Source organism: Diadema setosum, chromosome 9 (assembly GCF_964275005.1).
Source record: "Diadema setosum chromosome 9, eeDiaSeto1, whole genome shotgun sequence".
Classification (NCBI taxonomy): Eukaryota; Metazoa; Echinodermata; class Echinoidea; order Diadematoida; family Diadematidae; genus Diadema; species Diadema setosum.
In genome coordinates this window covers 21,690,984-21,715,321 of record NC_092693.1, presented here as the reverse complement: position 1 = coordinate 21,715,321, position 24,338 = coordinate 21,690,984, and the positions used below count along the sequence as shown (strand labels likewise).

The 24,338-nt window shown below is 36.6% G+C and overlaps 1 protein-coding gene across 1 annotated transcript in view; it reads left to right on the top strand.

Annotated features, from left to right (window-relative positions):
* The first annotated feature begins 492 nt into the window (after positions 1-492).
* LOC140233026 (endonuclease/exonuclease/phosphatase family domain-containing protein 1-like) overlaps positions 493-24,338 on the top strand; it is a 36,607-nt gene continuing 12,761 nt past the window's right edge. The window contains exons 1-3 of the mRNA XM_072313135.1: positions 493-568; positions 2,181-3,250; positions 4,697-4,748. Coding sequence (XP_072169236.1) covers positions 2,286-3,250; positions 4,697-4,748 — 1,017 coding nt within the window. The 5' untranslated portion in view covers positions 493-568; positions 2,181-2,285. The remainder of the gene's footprint in view (positions 569-2,180; positions 3,251-4,696; positions 4,749-24,338) is intronic.

Genomic DNA, 24,338 nt, shown 5'->3' with positions numbered 1-24,338 from the left:
GCCTTTGACCTCGACTCCCAGACCACAATTACATGAAAACCTGGGCAAGAGACATTTCATGATAATATTTGCTGTTATCACTTTATTAGTCTTTTTCCCCTTTTGTTACGTTTGTTTTTGTGTCGTTACAAACGCCGTTTTACTTGTCTGATTTTCTTCTGGTACCGGTAGTACACTGTACATGCGATCTTTGGTACATGTTCATACTCCACAGGATGCATCGTGTGTGTGCACGTCCGATGTGCGAGTAATAGAGCTCTATGGCGAGTGTCGACTTCACGGAGCAGCTCCCCCTATTGCTCCCCCTATTGATAAAGCACAGGCAAAGATTTCACCTGTAGTACGTAGCTAGCTCTCTCTTGCTTGCATATGCGTCGAGGGATCAAGTCGGAGCTAGCGGTACAGCATCGACCATCGTAAGACGTTAGTGTACGTGCACAGCTGATGGTGTTCATCACACACTTTCTCATACACTTTCTCATACACTGGAGACGTCGGATCGTCTAGGTGGGTGGTGCATGCTGGCGCATGGCGGAGATGGTTGTCTGTATTTCGTGACTACTGTCTGGTAAGTCTGTGTCAATATTTACCTAAACCCTTCTAAATCACATTCTAAAGTCTTTACGCGACTCGTTACGTGTCTAGTTGAAGTACTGATGACACGATTATATTGTTTTCCTTGTAAGTTGTTAGTAAATGTACGTTTTGTCCCAACAACACGGCATCATTTTCGTCCAGAGGCAGAGATGCATTGAGTTAAATAACGTTGATGATGGTGACCCCACGTATAGACATTTCTGTTGGGGTGAGATACAAGTCAAGCAGCTAAAATAATTCGTATAGAACCCTAGGGTCCTAGATCTATAAATTCATCCGTCCATATCAATGATCATTGCTGTATCCATCAGCAGACGCCAATTGTTAATAGATTTATTGTTTGGTATTGTCAACATTCTTTTTAGGGGTCTGCTTTCTGTTAATAAAATTGTCTAATAAAAATAGGTAAAAACTAAAATGTAATAAATTTAGTCTAGGTCTAGTCTAGTAATTAATAAAATAGAACCCATACCCCCACAGCTATTTTAGTTTGGGAATTTTACATCTTAAAGTTGATGATCATTGATATGTATGTGTAAAATTAGGGCCTAGACTGTATTGTAAGCAAGCAGCTTAATAGCTTAGTCAAGTTAGTGGCAGTGCCTAGTGAAGTGGTGATGATGGTTGCGGTTGCAAGTTGTGCAACTAGGAGGGAAAATTCCCCCAACTTTTTCGTGCTTCCTCTGTCTGTGCTGCTTGTGTTTGGCTATAATTGTAGTGATTTGCTGATGTGATGTTGTACTGTAAACATGGTAATTCAGTAATATTTGGTGCTAATGTACTTTGTATCCACATCAATATCTCAAATTCCACGTAATCATTTGCTCCAAAAGCACAGGATATACTGTATGAGCTGAAATTTTCGTGGTGGTTTTATTTTCGCGAATTTCGCGAATCACCTTTGAACCGCGAAAATAACGCACGAATAGCTAAGTTCAGTTAGACCCTCGCAACCGCGAAATTAACAACACGCGAAAATGTCCTCCATGTAGCAATTCGCGAAAATGTCCTCCATGTAGCAATTCGCGAAAATATCTGTACGCGAAAATTTCGGCTCGTACAGTATACTTTTTGCTTTAAAATTCCAATCACTCATGTATGTAAATTTCAAACAAATTGGTCGGTAGGAAGCATCAGTATCAATCCCAATGATATGGCTTTTGCAGGATCAAAGTGTGTATAGTATTATAGGCAGTGAGTATGTTAGTGACTATGCCTGTTGAAATATACATGTACTAGATAAGACCTGTTTTAGTTTCAGCTCAAAATGATTACAGAAGATACAGTAGAGATTTACATTTTGAACAGCCATGACACTGTGTACTTGAGTTTACCCAAGTGGAGTCCATAGCTGCATTATATAGCAGAAAAAGAAATACTGTATATTCCATTGTTCTCTTGCTTTGGTGGCTATTTTTCCTTCATCCTATTTCTGTAATCTTTAACAGCCATTCAGTTTATTAATTTTTTTCTCCTTATATGTTACTTCAAAGAACTATTGTGTGTCTTGTTTTTTTTTGTTTAAGTGCAGGATTGAATGAGCCTATGTCTTCACATTTTCTTTCTGTTTATAATCCATACAGGTCGCACGCCCTGACCAGTTTCCATACAATGACACACAATACACACTTTATATAGTTGATGGCTGGAGTACATCAGTTCAGCATTTGTGCCATCAGTAGCCAGTCATGGGTATGGTCACTAGCTGCTGTGGGCGGCGTCCCAAGAAATCCCGCCTCCACAGCGAGCACGATCTCATGTCACCGACGCACAAGCGACATCGGCGGGACATCAGCGCTACCTATAGTGCCAATGACTTCGTCATGACGCTGGACCAGCTCAACATCAACCAGGCCACGGAGGAGGAGCTCATGACCCTCCCAAACATCAACCGCAACATCGCCAAAAACATTTTGCAGTACCGCAACCACATCGGGGGCTTTCGCAAAGCAGAGGATCTCGCCCTCGTGTCGGGTGTTGGTGCCAATAAGCTGGGCCTGATACGTATGGAGATTTACTGTGGGAAGTATGACCCCGGCTGCCAGGCCACACCCTCTTCCAGCCGTAAGAGTGGCCATCGTCCGGGTTCAGCGCCTGTGGTGAAACATAGCCCAGAGACCCGAGTAGATGTGAATAAAGCCACTCCAGCAGAATTGAGCAAGGTGTCGGGCATCGGGTCAGAACTTGCCCAGCGAATCGTGGACTTTAGAAACGAATACGGCCACTTTAAGTTCCTCACTGATGTCAGCAAGGTTCCCGACATTGGCACCTACTATTTTGAAAAGATCAGAAACTATCTGACCATTGACGACAATGAGAGCATGTGTAGCACATCAACATCGGTGTCTGTCATTGAGGATTTCTCCTCGGATTCTCTTCCACTCTTGCGGGATCGGCCGAACGGATCCCTGCCTTCCGGAGTGGGTTGTAAGAAAACTCAAGTCACTGCTGCCACGCAGACAGACTGCCCTGCTATGCCTACCCCATTTGCCACTATGCCAAGGAGAAAGAGCCGAACGTTATTGCGCCGTTCATCATCACACAGAATTGGCAGGGTGCGTTTGGCCAGTTGGAACCTCCAGCAGTTAACCCTGGAAAAAGTGAGGAATCCAGGTGTCAGAGAAGTGATCTGCATGACAATATTAGAAAATGGGTAAGCAAACTGAGGTTTCTATGTGATTTGAGTTTTGCAAAGGAAAGGTCCCCCCCCCCCCTCCCCTCAGCTCATCTAAACACTTATAGTATCAGTGTGTATAAAGGATTGTATCATCACTAAAATACCCAGTCAAGATTTCTTTTTTTTTCCCCTAGATGTTTATGACATGTGAAAAAAAATAGGCTCAATAAAGCCTGAACTGATTTCTAAAATCTAGAAAATAGTTTTACATAATTGACTCTAATGTCTTACACAGTGTGGAATGTCATTATTTCATGACAGTTGAATAGTACCTCTTGTACCAAATGGATAGTGGAGGGGATTAAGGGGATAAAAATGTTAGTGCTGTATGCCCATCCAAAAGCATGATCCTTTGCTTTCTTCTCAAGTTAACTGCCTTTTATCCAGGGAATTTGCAGAAAGTTAGCTTTAATGAAAGTCCACTGGTCTTATATTTTTTATTCAAAATGTAGCTGTTATGATTTCAGGAGAGAAAGATAAGTGCATTGCTGTACATTTTAGGTACCAACACTATCCAAAATTCAACAAAATGCAAGTTCAAAAGTTGTATAGTTTACTGTGTACGCCATATATTTCGCGAGTCTAAATTTTCGCGAATCGGGAATTCCCGACGATTTCGCGAGTGGTTAAATTCGCGATCGTGGAGGAGTGTACTGAATGGAGAAATGTACACGCGTACGTCACATCCACATTGGGATCAGAGTCAATATTTTTGCATGTTTTTAATTTCGCAAATTGCACCTGACTCGCGAAATTCGCGAAAATAAAGACCTCGTGAAATATTCGGCGTATACAGTATATTCCTTCGTCACAGATTTAGAGTAATTTTTGTAACTTTTTTAATACCATAGCTTCAAAACATTCTTCATCATTTGTTCCTCAATCATCATATTTTATTCAGATATTGATACAATTGTACATGCTGTTGTGCATAATCATTGTTATCCAAGTATATTTTTCAAGGATAGGTTAAGTATGGGTAATTAGATTGTGTAAGTAAGAAGTGTAGAATTCGTTTATTTTGGTTCATCAATTACATTCTTTTGTAAATTATATAACAAATGTAACCAATGGAAGCATCTTTTATCATAAAGGTACATAAACTATTTATTTGAGAAGTAATCTTATCTGACTTTTGATGGTCAAAACTTGCATTTGTGAGACAGGAATAACAATGACACCTTGCAACAATTTTCATAGTGGTCTCCCCAGAAGACTGCTTGTGTTTGAGACCAAGAATGAAGTCTTATTAATATAATTCAATATTTTAAAATCTTAGTAACTACAGTCTTTTATTTGGCACTAATTAAGAAGAGAAGGTTAGAAGCAATATTTATTGCGCAGTTTTTGTTCAATGCAGTCTAGCCAGAGTGTGTGTTGAAAAACAAAATGCTGTTATTTCCCGTCTATTATTTCCCACAGACTCGGCCTACTAGCTTGCCAAGATATTGTAGACAGTACTGCACTAGACGAGGTAAGAAGTTATGGGATAGTTTGATATAAACATTCTTGATTTGTCTGCATGCATACGAATATCTTCCAAGTTCTTGCCAAGTCACATCACTGTGGTTGGTCTCAAAGGACTCATGCACTCATTGATCTCACTAGATACATTAATTTTTGATATGGTGATCCTGATAATCAGTAGCATGCGGTGTGGTGTACGTATTAGGTCATGATGTCCAAAGTGTGTTTGTGTTTTCTCTGTCAGGATGTCGTAAGACAATACAGAACACACAAATGCAGCCTTTATTTTAACTTTTCACCTTGGCAGAATTGCTGCTTGTTTGGTGATCCAAGAAGGCTTGATATAGTAAATTCAGGAGTATCTTGTATCAGATCTCTTAAATCACTATACTCGGCTAGTTTGCAGGCACAAACCCTTGTTGGTCGTAAAGGAGTCTGCGCCAAGACTACTACATGCACCACTTTGGCACTGTCCCATAGGCCCTGTGTTGTTGTTGGGAGAGGCTGCAGTGCAGTGGTGCATGTATTAGTCTTGGCGCATGCAGACTTCTATACGACCAACAAGGGTTTGTGCCTGCAAACTAATACTCGGCTACGATCAGTTGGCCATATCATACAAGTAAGCATGTCTTTTTCTTTGCTGGCATTTTGCTACCAGTAAGTTCATGTTGATGGAGAGAAGAGGTCAAACATCTGTTTAGAACACATACAGCTGTAACTGCAAAATTCACTGAAAGCATCTGCATTGAAATTCTCATTTTCCGAGAGCATTCTTGTCCACAGATACGTAATACAATGGATACCAGCAGTTTTATGCACCAACACTACAATGTACCACTGTACTCTGTGTGCTTGTTAATCGTTCAATAAGATTATTCCATGTGTAGCCTGGGCATTTTGCAATATGTAGTACATTGAATACTGTGGATTGGTGTGTTGTGTGCATTTTGAAAACTCTGCAAGAATACCAATTTGTAATGTAATTTCTCTTTCCTATTTTTTTTTTAATTTATGTGTATGGAATCTCACTGGTTTAGGTTAAATAATGGCGCAGTATTTCTTTTCAATGGAAAGGAATAATTCAGAAAAAGAAGAGGTTTTCTCACTTCAGAATAAGGATTTGCTGTCCTTGTTCAGTGTTTTTATCTTAATCAAAGCTTAACGAAAAAAAGTTGAATTTAAGAAAGTATCATCCCATGTTTTCCATTAGATCTTGTTATTTTCTGTTACATGAGGTGATAGGCTATAAATTCATTTTACAAATAAAAGTTAATTTTAGCCCAGCATCAAATGCTCGTGAAAGGAATGGTTTAGTTTCGGGTGAGATGTGGAATTCAGATTTTAACTTTTTGTAAGATGATGAGAAACTATTTGAATGAAATATTAAAGAGCTTCGATTCTCAGAAGAATTCAAAGTTTATTTGATGAAAATTGGTTTTTAAATGGCTGAGGTATCCAAAATCAAAGTAAAACAAAGTAGTGCTAATAAAAGATGGGTCCCAGCTTTTATCAAGACCTCTTTGTTTTTGGATATCTCAGCCATTCCAAAACCAATTTTCATCAAATAAACTTTGAATGCCTCTTAAAATTGTATGTTCATTTATATTTCATTAAAGGTGTCTTATATATTATTTCACACAAAAAAGTTTTAAACCGAAGCCCCATCTCAACCAAAACTATGCCATCCCTTTGAGATAGTTACATCACATACAAGTATATTTGCATGTGTGTGTGGAGAATATGATACTTACAGGCTGTGATCACAGTGACATTTTATTTTCTTATCTTGAAGCCCATACATGGGTTAACAACTGTTGTACAGAACTGTACCTCTCAATGTAACTTTGAAAGAACACCCTACTTCAAAGCATACATCTAGGCATAATTAGAAAGAGAAAAGCCCAACATACACAATAAGATACATGAAACTGGTACATGAAGAAAAGTGTAGAGTATCAAATTAAAAAAAAAAGTGTTTGTTTGTTTGTTTTTGTTTTTGTTTTTGTTTTTGTTTTTAAGTGGAAGCAGGGGGCAACTGGGAATAACCAGATATTTCCCAATGAATGTGGCTCTAAATTTTTTTGACATCATGTTTTAGTTAGGATGTTAAGAATGATCACAAATGCAATTTTCAAAAGCAGTCAATGCCCAACATGTCATTTAAACATGAGCTAGGATGTGGAAGTTAGCCTGTGAAGTGATTATATTCTGTTCAAATGTCAAAAAGATAATGGAAGAAGCAATGCCTTTATTTCTGTGAATCGCCTGACCTTTGTGTTTTTTCCTCTTCAGTCTAAGGTGTGAGAAGGTAACCGGCAGTAGGCCAGATAATGCAACTGATTACAGAATGTACGTGGGCAAGAATGTAATGCCTTTGCCGGCGGGCCTTATCTAGAGTGGAACTGTGTCAAACCTTGCTAAGAGATTTCAGTGCAGTGTGTTTTTCACAAATTTGCAGACCTGGATATTGCAGGCTCTTTTCTTTGCTTGTTTTAAAAAACACTTTGGAGCTTACCTGGGCAAGCTTCCCTATGATATGCTGATGTTTTAGCCTATGACTGATGCAACATACAATTATAGCCACCCCATCCTGAGATTGAACTTGTATCTTCTTCACTTGTCCTTCCTTCTTACCTATCCCCCAACAAACAAACAAACAAACAAATAAACGTACAAATAAAAAGAAATATGTGAGAAATCTAATTAGTAAATAGAATGAACAGAGAGAGAGAGAGAGAGAAACCACAGTCTTAGAATCCACATTTTGTATGTTGCCAATCAATCAGTTTCTTTTTGGTCGAATTTCAACCAAAGGGTTTGAAGCATAGCAAGAAATTAACCACACATTTCAGGTCACCACAGACCTCAATTACTGGAAAAAAAAAAAGTAACATGCCAAGATGAAAACAACAGAAAAAAAAGAGAATAAATATGTGTAATGCAGGAAATGCCACATTATGTCAGTTTGTTGGAAGTTTGGATTTAGAGAAAGTGTGTAGATTGGGCTCATTGGTGAGGTTTAACATACAGTTGTAATAGAGGAAAATTGCATTCTCACCGTTTGTCTTAATAATAAATGTATGGAATTTATGACATTTTTCATATTTGAGTCACATAATTCTTGGTGTTATTATAATTGCTGGAAAACTTTTTTTTTAGCTTTTAAAGGTCTGTTTCGTCAGTCAAAATTCACAGTGACCTTTAGAGTAAGGATACAGTTCCAGTGATACAATGTAGTTTGATGCTCTGTAATCTGCAGGCATTACTCCTCGGTAGAATTAGATAGGCTCTACTTTCATACAAGTCCAAAGTCCTGCACAGTATGACAACAGGTACTGATAAAATGTTCATTGAACCACATTCAAGGTAAAGTCATAAATCTATTGTGAGGAGTGTTATGACAAGGATTACTGAGATTACTCCTCCTGCCTCCATAATCAAGGTAATGTTTGGGGGGGGGGGGGAGGGAAAGAAATAACACAGCAGTGTCAAAGAAAGCCTCAGCTTTTTATTTAAGCAGAGAGTGTTGCAAATCTAAATTATTGTTAAAAGCAACAAATGATGCAATCACGTGATGTTTTTTTTTTTTTTTTGCCACTTCAAACAAGATTAGACTACATGTAACCTTCGCAGGAGCACTGTATGCATTTGGCAGAGAAAGAGTTTACAGGTTTCCAGTTTTAATGATATACAATGTGTAGTGACCATTGAAGTCTTTAGTTGTCAGAGTATAGTCAATTCAGAAGGGTTCCACAAAAGTCATAGGTCTACCCCTAACAAAGCATTTCTACATGTAAGCCCAACATTATTAATCACCCAACATTGTATGTTTGCAGCTGAAGGCTTGGTATGCATTCTTACTCAGTAATGTGTAAACATTCTTTTAGCTGAGAGTTGATATTTTGTTGCAAACAAATGTTTCAGGAAAGGGCAGAAGTTCACAGGATATCATGTTTACAGGTGAACACTGATTTTAGACATCCTCTGACAACCATACAATTTATCTCTTGTGGTTTTTCAGTGTCAGAATCAATAGCATGCCCTTGACAAGGAGGTGAGAAATGTAGATTGATTTTTGTTATACTCTCTTTTTGTCTAATGTGCTATTCAAAATGATACTTCCCATCTGTATGAAAAGATTTTGATCTAAGACTGGTACTTTATTTTCACCATCTATAACTGTGAGCGAAAAGTTGAAAGGAAACCAAAACCTAAAGAGATTATGTGGATTGAGTGAAAGCAGCAACATTAGTAGAACACATCAGTGAAAGTTTGAGGAAAATTGGACAATCGATGCAAAAGTTATGAGTTTTTAAGGTTTTAGTGTTGGAACCGCTGGATGAGGAGACTACTAGAGGTTATGACGTCATTTGTGGACAACAATATAAAGGAAACATGAAGAAATTAAAAAAAAAATTCATTTTCATGAAAATTGCACATTCTATCAACTTGATACTGACATATACATTTTGTATTCAGGGTATTAACCACATGTATTCCCCTTGCTTTCTGAAAGCGGTTAGTCAGGTGCTCTTGCATTATGCTGGAAAAGTGAATGTTGCTGCTTTCTCTCAATCCACATTTCTCTTTGGGTTTTGGTTTCCTTTAATTACCACACTGGTATTATTTTGTGTCACAAAGTGTGTCTTCAGTTTTTGATGACTGCAAAATTTGTATTTAAAGTCATGTGGCTAATACTACGGTATATCCTTTATTTAAAGGCATAATTTACCATTTGCAGATTAAACAAAAATCCAGCTTTATTGCTTCAAAATAGTTCTAAAATGTGTTTTAGATGTAGAAACAACCAATGTAAAAATTTGAATCGTATAATAAGTGGTAAATGTTGTTAAATATACAAAATGTGAACAATAGTTATAATAAAAATGTTTCTAGACTAAACCATCTACAGTTATGGTTTATGGAGGAAAGTGGTGATATCTCCTTATATTTTAGGCTTTATTACACAATTTTTACATGGAATGAGGTTTTGTGATACAGCTGATCTTCACATGTGCATCGAATGTGATATCTCAAACATTTTTTAATCACTGCTCCCAGTGGTAAGGAGTAACTTTAAACACATTATATATGTACTTACATAAACTAAATGACAAAATCTTTACTCTAAAATATAGATTTATTACCAAACCTACACTGCAAGGGCTTTACAGAATAGAGTGTGATCCAGAACAATGTGCTGAGCACTCTGGAAGTGTGTCATGGAGTCTCTGTCATGAGATCTCTTTACAGTTTGGAAACAACAACAACAACAACAACAACAACAACAAACCTACATGTATGAAATTTCTGTTGTGGGAAGGTAAAATCAGAGGCAAACCAAACCAAACTCTCAAAACAACAACAACAACATATTCCGGCTCTGACTGGCAAACATGTGTGACTCAAAGCATCCAGCGGGTGACAGGTATGCTGAAAACAGTGTAGGCCTACATGAAACATCAACATCACCCTTGTCAAGACATGAACAAGAGTGACATATCACCTTTGCTGGGAGAAAAATGAAAATGTTTATGTTGAGCTGCAGGTGGAAGTGTGTTACTCCTGGCAACCTGCCACCCTCCCACCTTCACATTCCAACGTGAAGCTTTGGGGTACAAGCAACCAGAGAAATTAGATTTAAACCCAAACTCTTCCTATACTCTCAATTGAAATGGGTTGTGTAAAGTGTGTATACATGTGTTTGTACTTTACGGATAAACTGAATAAAAGGAAATTAAGCAACATCAGCAACAACAACAAAACATTTGTGGACAGTCCTAAACTGATATATATAATAATTTCCTGTTTTCCAACAACAACACCAAAAAATGATTGATATATAATCAATCATATACGCTCTTTACAGTACTTCATGATCATCAGGGCTTTAATAAGCAATTGAGAAAAGACAGGAATTCTTTTGCAATTAATTTTTTTCAAAACCAAGTTTTTGATACTTTTTTATAGGCAGGCAGAACTACAAAATGTGCCTGATTTTAGAGAATGAAGACACAGTATTTATGGATTTCATGGCATTTAGGCTTCTTTTTCAAATTAATTCGAATGTAGCAAGTCATTTTAAAGGACAAGTACACCTTCATAGACATGTGGGTTTCGTGAATGCAGCAATATTAGTAGAACACATCGGTGAGAGTTTGAGGAAAATCGGACAATCCGTTCAAAAGTTATGAATTTTTGAAGTTTCTGCTCAGTCATGACTGGATGAGAAGCCTACTATGGCTTGTGATGTCACATGAGTACAACGATATAAAGAAAAAATAAAGAAATTTCAACATATTTCCATTTTTCTCGCATAATGAAAGAACACTCAACTTCTCTCTTTCAGAAGGCAGGGGGAATAATATTACCCTTAATATACGTCAGTAACAAGTCAAAGAAATGTGCACTTTATTCAGAAAGTAAAGTTTTGTGAACTTCTCTTTTTATTTTCCTTATTTCATTGTATGCATGTGACATCATACACTGTAGTAGTCTTCTCATCCAGCAGTGACTGCGCAGATACTTCAAAAATTCATAACTTTTGAATGGATTGTCTGATTTTCCTCAAACTTTCACTGATGTGTTCTACTAATATTGCTGCATTCTCTCAATCCTTATGTATATGAAGGTGGACTTGTCCTCTAATAGAATAAAAGAAAAAATGGGTTTCATGTCATCCCTTTTTATCAACTTTTGAATTATTTAGTTCATCCATAGAAACGTTTCCGTATTAATTACTCAGCAAAGCAACTACTCAGCAGCAGTGTCCAATGCATTATCATCAACAAGACAGTGTTTTGGCTCTTCAGAAAAGATTTGGTGAATTTCAGCATTGTAGCTGCAAGTGTCATGAGACTGCAGGTCATTAATGAGGTACACATTGTAATCTTCAGAGTAAAAAGGCATTTTAAAAGGAACTATCCCCCTCTCCCTCTTTCTCTCTCTTGCTTTGCAAATCATAATCAATTGTGCTTCTGTTCAAAGGAATGAATATTGATTTTTTTTTTTTTTTCAGCCCAGAGAAGCAATACATAACCCAGAGCAATTTGTTTATGAGAACAAGTGCAGTACTGGAGCACAATCCACCTATGTTTCAAACAATGCACTGTACAATGTACAGGTGTATAAACACAATAGTCATGTAACAGGAAATGTGGAGGTTGCATTGTCTTCATAGGAGAACTTGGGGAAATTGGAGACGTCATTGTACATACATCTACACTGTATGCGTACCTCTTTGGACTAAGGGATTTTTTACATCTTGAACTAAAAGCTACAGGAACAATAAAACAGTAGTTTCAGAACATTTTGCAAAGGGAGTACAATGTAATGAGAATTCCTCACCCAATCACTATGAACCCCAGGGGGCATACAATAACCTTGTCATGAACTTGTTATGAACAGTTTTCTTCTTGTGGTTGGAATTCAAATTGTAGTTTTGTGTTTAAATCTCAAGTAAGCCTCAAGGAAAGCTGATTTGGGAATGTCAAAAGACTCCTCCCCGATTGTATCACGTACAAGGTGTATACAAGATTCCTATACTGTAAACCTATAAATTTTTGCATGCATTTTAATTTTGCGAGATCCAAGCTCGGGGAAATTTAAGTTCTTGTCTACACTATATGCATTGAATGCCAGTGGCAATTTGTGAAAATTTCATGCTGCAAGAATTTTATGCTTTACAGTATTTGAATACCAAAACTTTCAGTAGCCACGGTCACACTGGCAGAACTTGTCTTGAAATTATCAAAGTTTTGATTTTTTAATGTTTTGCCAGTGTGACTACAAATTCTCCCTGAAAACTACTCATGAAACTTTCCCCAAACACCTGCAAATCTTCTAGAATTTTCTGCAATCTGAATGCATGCAGCTCAAACTTATTTAAGTTTGTCAAGTGACTACCCTATGGTAGTCCACCTCCTTTTTTGCAGTGCCTCTGAAGCTGTCAGACAGCATTTGCTTTCTTCTTTGTTACGTGTGCGCACCAGTGACCCAAGCTTTGAGAACTTGTCGAGTCCTGAAACTTCAAGAAGTTTGGCCACCAGTGTGAACAGACATACTTCCAAAATGTTCTCAAAGTTTAACTTTGAGAAGTTTTGCCAGTATGACAGTGGCTAAAATTCTACACTTGTAGGTACGGAGTACAATGTATCTGTCAGTTTTATTAAATGAACTTGATAATGAATTCTTTAAAAGTATATACTAGATGTACTTGTACGTTGTGCTTTTTTATGAGCATAGAGTAATTTTCAAAGACATTGACTGGACTTTGTTTTGTTGAAAGCCTGCTTTTATGACCCAATGAATAACAAGTCCAGGCAATGTACAGCTACATGTCAAAGGTTCGGAATTTTGTCTTTGTCTGTTTCTCTTTGTTGTGAAGTAAGAGATAGAGTGATTATTGTCTAATATGCTGAGCATTTTATAATCATACAGGGGGCTCCTACAGCTGTATAAAAGTAGAATTAGTTGGATACACACACTATGGCTGTGTCTATCTAACCCAAAATATGTATGTATAGAACCATGTTTCAAAATACATAGGGTAGGCCAACATATGAACACAGTTTGAGAACATTTCTGCAGATGCAGCTTTTACACTCAGCAAAAAAAAAAAGAAAGTGAACACTTTTTTGAGTTCATATTTTTCATAGAAGATTTTAATGAAAATCATTGTATTATATACCATATTAAAGATAATCTCATTGGCTATCAACAGACTACGTGAATATAAAGGGACATTTTACACATGAGTGAACACATTCGTTTTTGTCCTCCAAGGCACAAAAGTAAAAATTGCAAAAATTAACATGTTCTTTTTCATCTACAAATGCCCTTCAAGATAAGGATATTTAAAAAAGACCGGTTTGACACAATGAGAGACATGAATGAAATAGCAAAAATAAGTTTCCATTCTCTTTATCTCTTTATAACCTAAAAAAAAAATCAAATTGGGAAACTAAAGGGGGAAAATAAGAATTTCATATCATACTATAATTTGAGCAACGTTTGTCTGTCTGTCTGTCTGTCTGTTTGTTCCTCTACTCCTCCCAGGTCCTTGGTCCGATCTCCATCAAACTTAGTGGGTGGATGCAGGTTGAACACAAAATTGCCCTTGAGGGGTTCATTTTTGAAAAGGTCAAGGTCACTGGGGTCAAAGGTCAAATAACTTCTAATCTTCGTCAGCTGCAATAAGCGAACACCCGATAGAGGGCGCTATGTAGTCCTACTCATAATATGGGGATTCCCAGGTGTACGCCTACTTATTCTTCCAGCAAGTTTGGCCAAGATGGGACCAAGGAGTAGCGCAAAACAGTTATTTGACCTCCGTTGACCCAGTGACCTTGACCATTTCTGGGGGAATCCCCATAGAGGATTTCTGGCACTCTACGGGTACACTGACTAGTCAACTCAAATTTCACATGACATAGGGAGTAAGGGAACAAAGATGATTAAATGAATAGAATATCTTTATTTAATTCTTTTAATTTAGTACTTTAAGAATTCATGAGTCAAATTCAGAACTAAATATTATTTACAATTTTTTTAATTTGAAAAATCAATTCAAATTCTTACCATTTAAATTGTTAATATTGCTTCTCTCATTTCATTTGAATTTGGATTTGACAGAAGATTCTTCATTTTCTTCCATTATTTTTAGCCTCTACTGATCTTTTGGTCTTCAAAGATATTATAAAGATCAAAGGTTTATTTTTGCAGCTTAATTCATGTTTTTATTGTGTTAATTTGGCTTTTGTTCTTATTTCATGGAAGAGCACTTATGCATGAATGACAACTTGTTCAATTTTGCAATTTTTACTTTTGTGCCTTAGAAGAGAAAAACAAAGGTGTTTGCTCATGCGTAAAGTTTCCATTTTAATTGACCTACCATGTTGATAGCCAATTAAATTACCTTTCATATGGTACAATGTATATAATACATTAACTTTTAGCCAAGTATTCTATAAGAAAATTTATAAACTTGAAAAAGTGTATACTTTCTTCTTTTTTTTTGTGCTGAGTGTAGCTAAAAATCATAAATTTTTGTAAGACAGGAGATGTCACTGCTTTGTGCGTTTGACCCTGGAAGTAGAGGTCAACTGATCTGTGAGGCATTCAGTGTAAACATAAATGGCTTTGCGTTAATATACCTGGCAGAAAGGCATATGTGGATCAAATGTGTTTCAAATCGTCCTGTTTCAAATCAGCATTTCTAGCCATGAATGAAACATGATTGTGTTTATCTATTGCCAGGAAAATGCCCCAATTCATATGGAATGGTTTCTAGAATGATTATTCCTCTAAAAAAAAAAAGTCTAGCTAAATGCACCCTCAATCAAATGTGCGTACTAAGCACTTGGAGCTACTTCAGGCAGGTGATAACTGAAGGGGTCGGTGCATTATAGTGTTAACCCACACTTTCGTGAAAAATGAGTTACATGCATTTTCACCATCCTGAACCACTGCTCTATAATCCCTAAAAATGTCATCTTGAAATTTAAGCAATAAATGGGTTTTTAATGCAGGCATCTTTTTGCCCCGAAAATTAATCACATCTTATAGGCAGGAATATAATGCTAAGCCACACTTTTCAAGATGGCGACCTCCATGGTAGCAGACAGAAGGGTGTCATAAAAATATCTAACTCTGAACAGTGAGGAAACTTTTTCATCTACAAAAATGAGTGATTCTGATTCATAACATAACTTGTACTCTTCTGCCAGTTATGAAAATGGAGATGAGATAAACATTAATGAAATTTAAAGCATTTAATGAGTATTTTTTGTTAATTTTTGTACTGTTGGGGTTAGCACTATTTTCATGCTAATTCTACTGATCATGACATTTTTCGCCAGTTTTTGTTTTTATTGAACTTATCAGGAAAATACCACAATCACCGGTTTTAGGAGTATTTTAGCATTGTTCATTGTGACCTATAAGAAAATTAATCAACATTCATGGTCTGTCCCAGCACCTTAAAGTTTCATTAGTGGGTTAGCACTTTATTCATGCTGACATTTCGCTTCACAAGGAAAGCTTCCTCAAAATAATTCAGTAGTTAAATAACTGATGGAATATATTCAAAATATAAATCTTTATTTGTTATGTGTGTTTTTTTTTCATCGAAATGGCTTATTGTAATAAGTGTATTGTCTCTAACTTCATGATTTTTTTCCCGATGCAAGTGTGATCTGAAAACGTGCATATGGGTAAGAAAAAAATATATGCGGATAGCTGCATGTTTGGACATTATTGTGCCTTATCTGTTAGTAATTCTTACAGAGTTAGATCACTAGTGAAACAACATTTGAAATTGTCATTGATTAATTTGTTACTTCTTTTTAATAAAATGCAATTTTGCTATGCTTTCACAGCCATATTTAGGGCATTAGCTATAGACAGAAAATGGATGAAAACAAAATGCATTTTTAATATCGATTAATTTACCTCAAATTTTCAAACAAAATCCTGCCGCTGTCAATACAGCTGTGCTTCCCTGTAGTTTCTTACATAACCGAGACACGATACATACAGGTTTAACATCCTTTGAAAGGATGTTACATTTATGATACAACTGCAAACATTATTTTTCAAATCTAACGCTGTCGTATAAAATTCATAGTTCCACGTTGTTGATACCTCTATATGGTTTCTCAATTTAAATCAATAAACGTTGAAAGCAATCAAAGCAGAATTTAAAGCATCAATGCTGATAGTATAGTGGGTTTTTTTTATGTAATTTAATTGTGAGTCAATAGCTCCTTTTTTTCAACTACTGCATTTACCCTTTAAACTCGGTATTTATCATGCATTTTTATGAAGAAGTCTACATGTTGGAAAGAAAATGTATTTGCTGTATTCTGTTACAAATTTCAGAGTTATTTTTTTTTTCACAGGGTTGTTTTCAAGATTAACTTACAAAAAAGAAAGTTTCCTTCAAATTAATTTGGAGATGTGTGATTGATAAAACTATTGAAAGCATATAGATTTTTCACTTTTTCGTGTATGTTTTTGTCACCGTAACACCTTTGACATGAGAACATTTTTATCTTGTTCCTAAATGATCTTCATGATCCAAATTAGTCTGAAAACGCATATAGAATGGGGTAAAGTGTATGTGCATAAACACACCAACTTGGTATAATACGTAGCCTATTTTGGTCTTATTCGGCACATTGCATTTCAGCATGTATGGTCTGTCCGAATATAAGAAGTCTATAAGTGTTCAAACTTCCAAAGATATTTTTTCCCAATTTTAACATGGATTTTTGGCCATGAAGAGTTAGTCATTCATTATGTGATAAGAACCTTCCTGCATAATTTCATACAGCCTGCATTTACCAACGAACATGGAGGAGGATTTATTGAGGCATGTACAGTCATAATTCTCATGCAACACTATTTTTTTTTTGTAAATTCGTTGTCATACAAAGAAGGATTTTAGAGTACTATTGGTGATTTTGATACCCTAAACAAGAAAACCAATCTAGCTATTAAAATAAGGCCTTTATGGTATTTTATTCCCTTTAACAAAAGACATGATAATCCCTGGAATAATGTTGATATGTACCATTTTACTTTATTTTCTCTGATCTAGATACTCTAAATTTAAAATGCGTTATATGCATAATACTGAAGAAGGGACTCTTTCCCTGCTTTTAGGCACACGGAAGATGTAAAAACCTCAATGAGATATAACCCCTCCCCCTCCCAACAAATCATATTATCATTTTGTATGACATTGAATGCTTAGTCTTTTAAAACTTGAATTGTTGAAATTGTTTAATATCCACATTTCAAGATGTCTTTATGCGTATATGAGTGATTCTGTGCGCGTGTGTGCGTCTGAAATATGTGCAAAGTTTGTCTTCACAATTCACACGGATTATACAATACAGACAGTTAAAAACAAGTATATCTTATTTTGATTTCACGTCACGAAGGAGGGAAACTCAAATATTACATTAATTTTCCATTTTTAGCGAAGAGATATTGATATTTTGTGAGTTTTCAAAAAATAAAGAGTATTTGTATACATGACGGATTTGGCTGCATTAAAGTGCTAAGCCACAAATTCAAAATGTGACTTGAAAAATCCTCTGGAATCCACCAAAATATCAGTGTAGTAAATTTCCCCAAGACACTATTCAATCTTGAGTATACCGAAAGGTTCACATACGAAAAAATTGGCCTTGTCGAGTCATTAACCTGATTTATGGATTTTTTCAAACTTTCGAAAGCGAATATCTCAAAATGAACATTGTGTGGGTTAGCACTATAATGCACCGACCCCTTCAACTAAACTTGCGTTTCTACTGGCAGTAGCCTTCATTTGCACACTGTACAAGTTTTGTTTTTATGCCCTCAAGTAAAAAATATGATCATCAAAGCCTGAAGTGGCTGACATACATAGCTAATACAAAAGATCCAATTACAGTAGGTTGCAATAGGGCCATGCTCATTGGCCTTGAAAACATGTGTACTAGTCAGGTTGAATGTTGCCTAGCAAGTTTTAATACCATATTCCACAGGAAACTTTGCACAAAAACTTGTAACTCAGAGTGCAAAGTTTCCATTCAAAAACTTCACCCAAAACATCGCATGGTGTTTTGTGAGAACATACACAGCACAAAAATCGCAAGTTTAATACCAATGTGACTTCTGCATCCACTCTTCCTTTCAAAATATAGTGCATGTTGAATGAGTGTTAAAACTTAGCATGGGCAGTTCTTCCAAAAACTTTGTGATTTTTTTTTTTTTGTTGGAGCTATTAAACTTCACAAGGTTTGTGTAAAAGTGTAATACTGTGAGTTCTCATGTCGCTCTTCTTTTTTGTAATGAGAATGCCCCCATCATTTAAATAGCAAAGTAGACTCTAGGGGAACAGTTAAGTCAGATAGATAATGACTTGAACTTTTCATAGCCGAATTATCTCAAACAGGTTGCATCGAGGCACTTGTCCTGAGCAACCAGACTTTCTGGCAAGGAAAAGAAAAAGTGATTGTAATGGAGGGACATGTTGGCAGGCATGATATTTACCACGTTGATTGGTAGCTGGTTGAATAGCATTGATACTAAGTTTAGAAATTATCCAGCTGGCACCTCACTCAACGTGTGAGGAGATCACCATTCTTTAGTCTGGTAATAACATTACGTCATGTCATGTGCTGCCAGCAAGGCACCTTGTTGGTTTGCCAGGCAAGAAAAGTCATTTACATACATGTATGTACGAATGTAAATCCAATGAACACACCTGTTCCACTTCAAAAGGCATTTTAATTTGAACAGCACAGCGCTTGATACAGTGTAGTGCAATAACTTCCTGATTATCCGATTGTTGGCAATATGATAAACTTTTCAGCAAAGTCGAACAGAGCTACCATGAATTATTGTCTAAGTTGCATCCCATTGTAGCAGTTTCAGTTTTCATGTCCTATTGTGGCATCGAGGAGACCATTATAGACATTATCCACTTGTTCCATTTGTTTGAAATGCCTTCCCTGAGACAAATCGTAACTCTTGACCTTTTGCAATACTATTAAAGATAATGTTGATGATTCCTTGGCTTTAAAGAGGACATTCCCTATTACAATGTACATGTGTTAGGAAAAAAACACAATCAAAATAAAAATTAAAAAGAAATATTTAGACTGGTCATCCCAAGTAATAACATGTGTTGGTGTATACTTTCGAAGACATAACAGTTCTTTTGATCATAAGATTTTAACAAATGTTTCATTTCAAAATCACTTATGATTTTCCATTTTATCCATGTCTTCTTTTGATTATTACACTTTGACAAAACTGATGGTAAAAAGCTACACATGTAATGCCAAAACCAGTGAGCCAGTGGGCTGATCTTGCTGTAACACACATTTCTCATAGACACCTACCCGACTATACTTGGGACTAGTCTCCAGCGGGTTAAATCAACAAGCTTCTATGAGCCATTGTGCTCATACAGGTGAGCAGTACTTTTTGTAGTACAGCCCAGAGAGACAGAGAGAGAAAGAAAAAGAAAAGAAAAAGAAACAACAACAGCAAACATAACAACTTCATAGCATGGAATTCAGTGTGGTATGATTCCTGCCAATACTTGAAAACGCATTGTCATAGTGTGGTACTGTATGATCTGTGCTAGGCTGCTATTCATCGTATCAAGATTCAGTGCATGTATATGACAGAAGTATCCATTGTTAATGCCCATGTGTTCGTGATAACTCCTTTTAATTGTTTGTCGAAGACTCGCCTCGGTTGGCTCAGTTCTGCCTCTTGAGGGGTGGCTGAACTCTGTGCTGTCACTGAACTGCCTTGATTAGATAATGATTTAATATGAAGAATTATATTAAAACCTTATCAATGTGCCATCACTGGTATGTTTTTGTTCAGCCTTTTCTTCTCATTGTTTATTGCCCCGCCGAACGAGTTCGAGCAGGGGACTATGAAACGGGCTTCGTACGTGTGTGTGTGTCCGTGTGTGTGTCTGTCTGTCCGTGTGTGCGTCCGTGTGTGATCAAAATGCTCAATTTGCTACTTCTCTGTCATTTACGAGCCGATTTTGATTCTGTTTGTTTTATATGATAGCACTACATGGGAGCTTTGAAACTTCTACACAGAATTTCAGTTGTGACCTTTGACCTTGACCTTTGACCTATATTGCACATTTTGCTACAAAATGCTACTCCTTTGCCATTTCTCACCCGATTTCGATTCCGTTTTTTTTATGTGATGGCACTAGTTTAGGGCTTCAAAACTTCTATACAGAATTTTGACCTTTGACTTCTTTGACCTTTGACCTTGATTTTTGACCTATATTGTACAATAGCTACAAAATGCTACTCCTTCGCCATTTCTAACCCGATTTCGATTCTGTTTGCTTTATGTGATGGCACTAGGTGAGGGCTTCAAAACTTTTAAACAGAATTTTGACCTTTGACTTCTTTGACCTTTGACCTTGATTTTTGACCTATATTGTACATTGGATGGCTACAAAATGCTACTCCTTCGCCATTTCTAACCCGATTTCGATTCCGTTTGCTTTATGTGATGGCACTAGGTGAGGGCTTCAAAACTTGTACACAGAATTTTGACCTTTGACTTCTTTGACCTTTGACCTTGATTTTTGACCTGTATTGTACATTTTGCTACAAAATGCTACTCCTTTGCCATTTCTATCCCGATTTCGATTCCGTTTGCTTTATGTGATGGCACTAGGTGAGGGCTTCAAAACTTCTATACAGAATTTTGACCTTTGACTTCTTTGACCTTTGACCTTGATTTTTGACCTACATTGTACATTGGATGGCTACAAAATGCCACTCCTTCGCCATTTCTAACCCGATTTCGATTCCGTTTGCTTTATGTGATGGCACTACATATAGGTGAGGGCTTCAAAACTTGTACACAGAATTTTGACTTTTGACTTCTTTGACCTTTGACCTTGATTTTTGACCTGTATTGTACATTTTGCTACAAAATGCTACTTCCGGTGGGGACATATATTACGCACCGCGTAATTTCTACTTTTCCTTGTGATTAATTATAATTGTCAGCATTTTGTGGACTGAGGACAAAGCACCTGTTGTATCTATGAAGAAATTTATGCATTGTGACTCATTTTGAAATATAATGCATACTACAGTATGTCTCCTATCTAGTAACCACAGTTTTACCCACAAAGAAGCATAGCTTTCCACATACCTGCTTCATGGCTTTCTTTTGTAGGAGTTAAGTCAGGGTGACTACAACAAGGTGCTACATAAGCGCTTGCCCGATTGCCCGGGGCCAGTGGAAATCAAACTCTGCAAGTGTTTTGGAACAGTGAGAAAATATACTTGCCCGAATTTGGCAAGCAAAAGTTTTAAAGCCACCTTTTTCTTTCACTTTGATACTCCGGACCCTACAAATCCACAGAGTCGACCATACAGGCGCCCAAAGATAATGAGTGATGCAATGCACTTTAATTGCATTTCAGCAACTTTCCAACACTTACATGAATTTAAAAACCCCAGTATTCAATGTAACACCAACGCACGGACGACCCAAGTTTGTTACTCCAATGTGTTTAAATGTAAGCATGCGAATCAACATGTGCTGTTTATTGAAATAATTGTGCTTTATCAAGCCCTTGACTTACATGTGATTTTCTATATCATTCTCTTATATTCTGGACTTTCTTTTGGGGCAAGTAAAATTCATATTTGAGCAGATGTTCTGCATCAATCTTAAAATTTGCTTGCCTGACTAGGCAAGTGGCTATAAAGTTTTGTAGCACCCTGCTACAATAGTTCATAGAATCTATAATGAGAGTCGCACTGTATGCACATGAACCATGCTGTTGTTGCAACTGAAAAAAAAAAAAATAATAATAATGATAGAGAGCTAGTGATCCCTGTTACCAGTAGATCTACCAAAAGTGCGATCATTACGATCTAAACTCTCTACTAAGGTATGTGTCACATTAATATCAGGACTAGAGAAATTGATACTGTTTATCTAATGTATGGCTCATCTTTCACCAGTATATAATATTTTGAGATTTTGGACTTCTCAAGGTGAACATGAACCATATTGACTATTACAAGAAATATTGCATCCCTTTTCAGGTAAAAATTCATGTTTTTTCATTACTAAGGTCATGAATATCAGTCGACTTGTGGATTTTGCAAAAATAAAAACTTCATGAAAACATTGTTAACCCTGTCATTTTACTGGAGGGCGATGTGATGGATGATCTAGATTTCCTTCTGCTTTGATGTCAAAGTTCATTGGTAGATGAACCGTGAATTTTTTTTAGGGTTTTAAAGGGCAAATTACAATCTTCAGGAATCCACTCAATTATAAATGACGCTGAAAGCACAGGGGGCATTTTCTATACATACTATACACTATATTTTGCAAAATTCTAATTTTCACAAATTTTGCAAGTTGGGTGCTATAATTTGCAGATTCCACAACGTGTAAAGATATTGACTCTAACCACCTCCCTGCTCTGATCCCAGCATGCATGTGATGTGCATGCATCTAGGCTTTCTGTGTTCATTATACACTCTGTGTTCATTAATACACTCTGTGATCACAAGTTTAATACATAACGTTTGCGAAATTGTCAGGAAGTCATAATTAGCAAAAAAAAAACACACCTAAAATACTGTAAAAGTGGATATTTTCGTGTGACTAATTTTTCGCGCTCGGCCGGGTAAGCAGAGATTCGGGTGTTTTTAATTCTGCGGAATCAAGACATCAACTACTGGAACATATGGCAAGCAAAGATATTTGCATGCTTTTTATTTTTGTGCTAGTTTCTGGTTGCGCGAAATGCGCAGAAATTTCATCACCGCCAAAATGTCCTCCTTTACAGTATATGGTATGTTTTTTACCTGGCCTAATGATTTAATAGTTATAGTGCAATTTCTTAGTGGGTACGCTTATCACTTAATTTTTCTTTTTCATTTTTTTAAAAAGTCATTTCATATCAGGTGATGACACTTAGATTAGGTCAGTGACTGCAAAGCTGTGCTGTTATCGTTGAACTCTGTCATGTTTGATGTGTTAATCATACTCGGTCGAGGGGAGTTCAAGTAGCCGGTCTTGTTGCCATCTTTAGACTTTGAAACTGGGGCTGCGTCATGTTTAATTGTGACGCTGCCGTATCCGAGATTCAGGGCTGCAGCAAGTTGGGTTCGGCAATGTTGCGTTATCAGGTGATGTCCTTGTTTGAAACTGGGACGATAAGCGTGGGTAAGATTTGCCATCAGGTGTCCTTGTGATATCACTCACGCACGCACACACGCACACACACACCTCTACACCTCTACATAGTGGATGCAAGAGTATTTAGTATCAGAGGCATCATTACGTGCTTGTATCATGAATTGGATATGGAGGGGAATGTAATTAACAGGTTTGACTCTGGAAGGTAGCGCATGCTTTATTTTGTGAAAGCGTTGAAAAAAAAAAAGCAACAGTGGACTTTTTTATAGTTCCCAATACAGACATCTTGTACATTTTTCAATGTAGGATACTTATATACTTGCCAATAATCTGCTTTTGAGGAAATGTTGCGAAAATGTTGATTAAATGAGGAAAGTTTGTGTCATATTGTTATATCACGCAACAGAAAACAGCTGAAGCATCAAAGTACATTTATTGATGATAAGATAAAAGTGATGATTATGGAATGATGACAACAATGGTATTTCAGGAAAATGATTGGTTTTCCATGGCAATTAATATAATAATATGAAAAAGTCAATATTGTTTGAATACAAAACTTATTTTCAACATATGTGTAGCAGGCAACTTGCTCTCACAGATTTTTTTTTTTTTTTTTTTTTTTTTTTGCATGCTAGCACGTAGTGCAATTCCAATTCCAAAAATGAAGATTACCTTTCAGGGAGCTGGTATTTCATCTTATGCCAGAAAAATGATATTGTACCCTTCCTTTTGCTCTCTGTAGACTGCAATCTCATGCTGAGACAATAAAATTCAGCTTTTACATAAACTTATTGTTATGAGAGTCCTGATTCAAGTTCATTGTATAATACTGGTACTCTTTGTCTGAAGGGTTACATGGTACCTTTTCATCTGACAA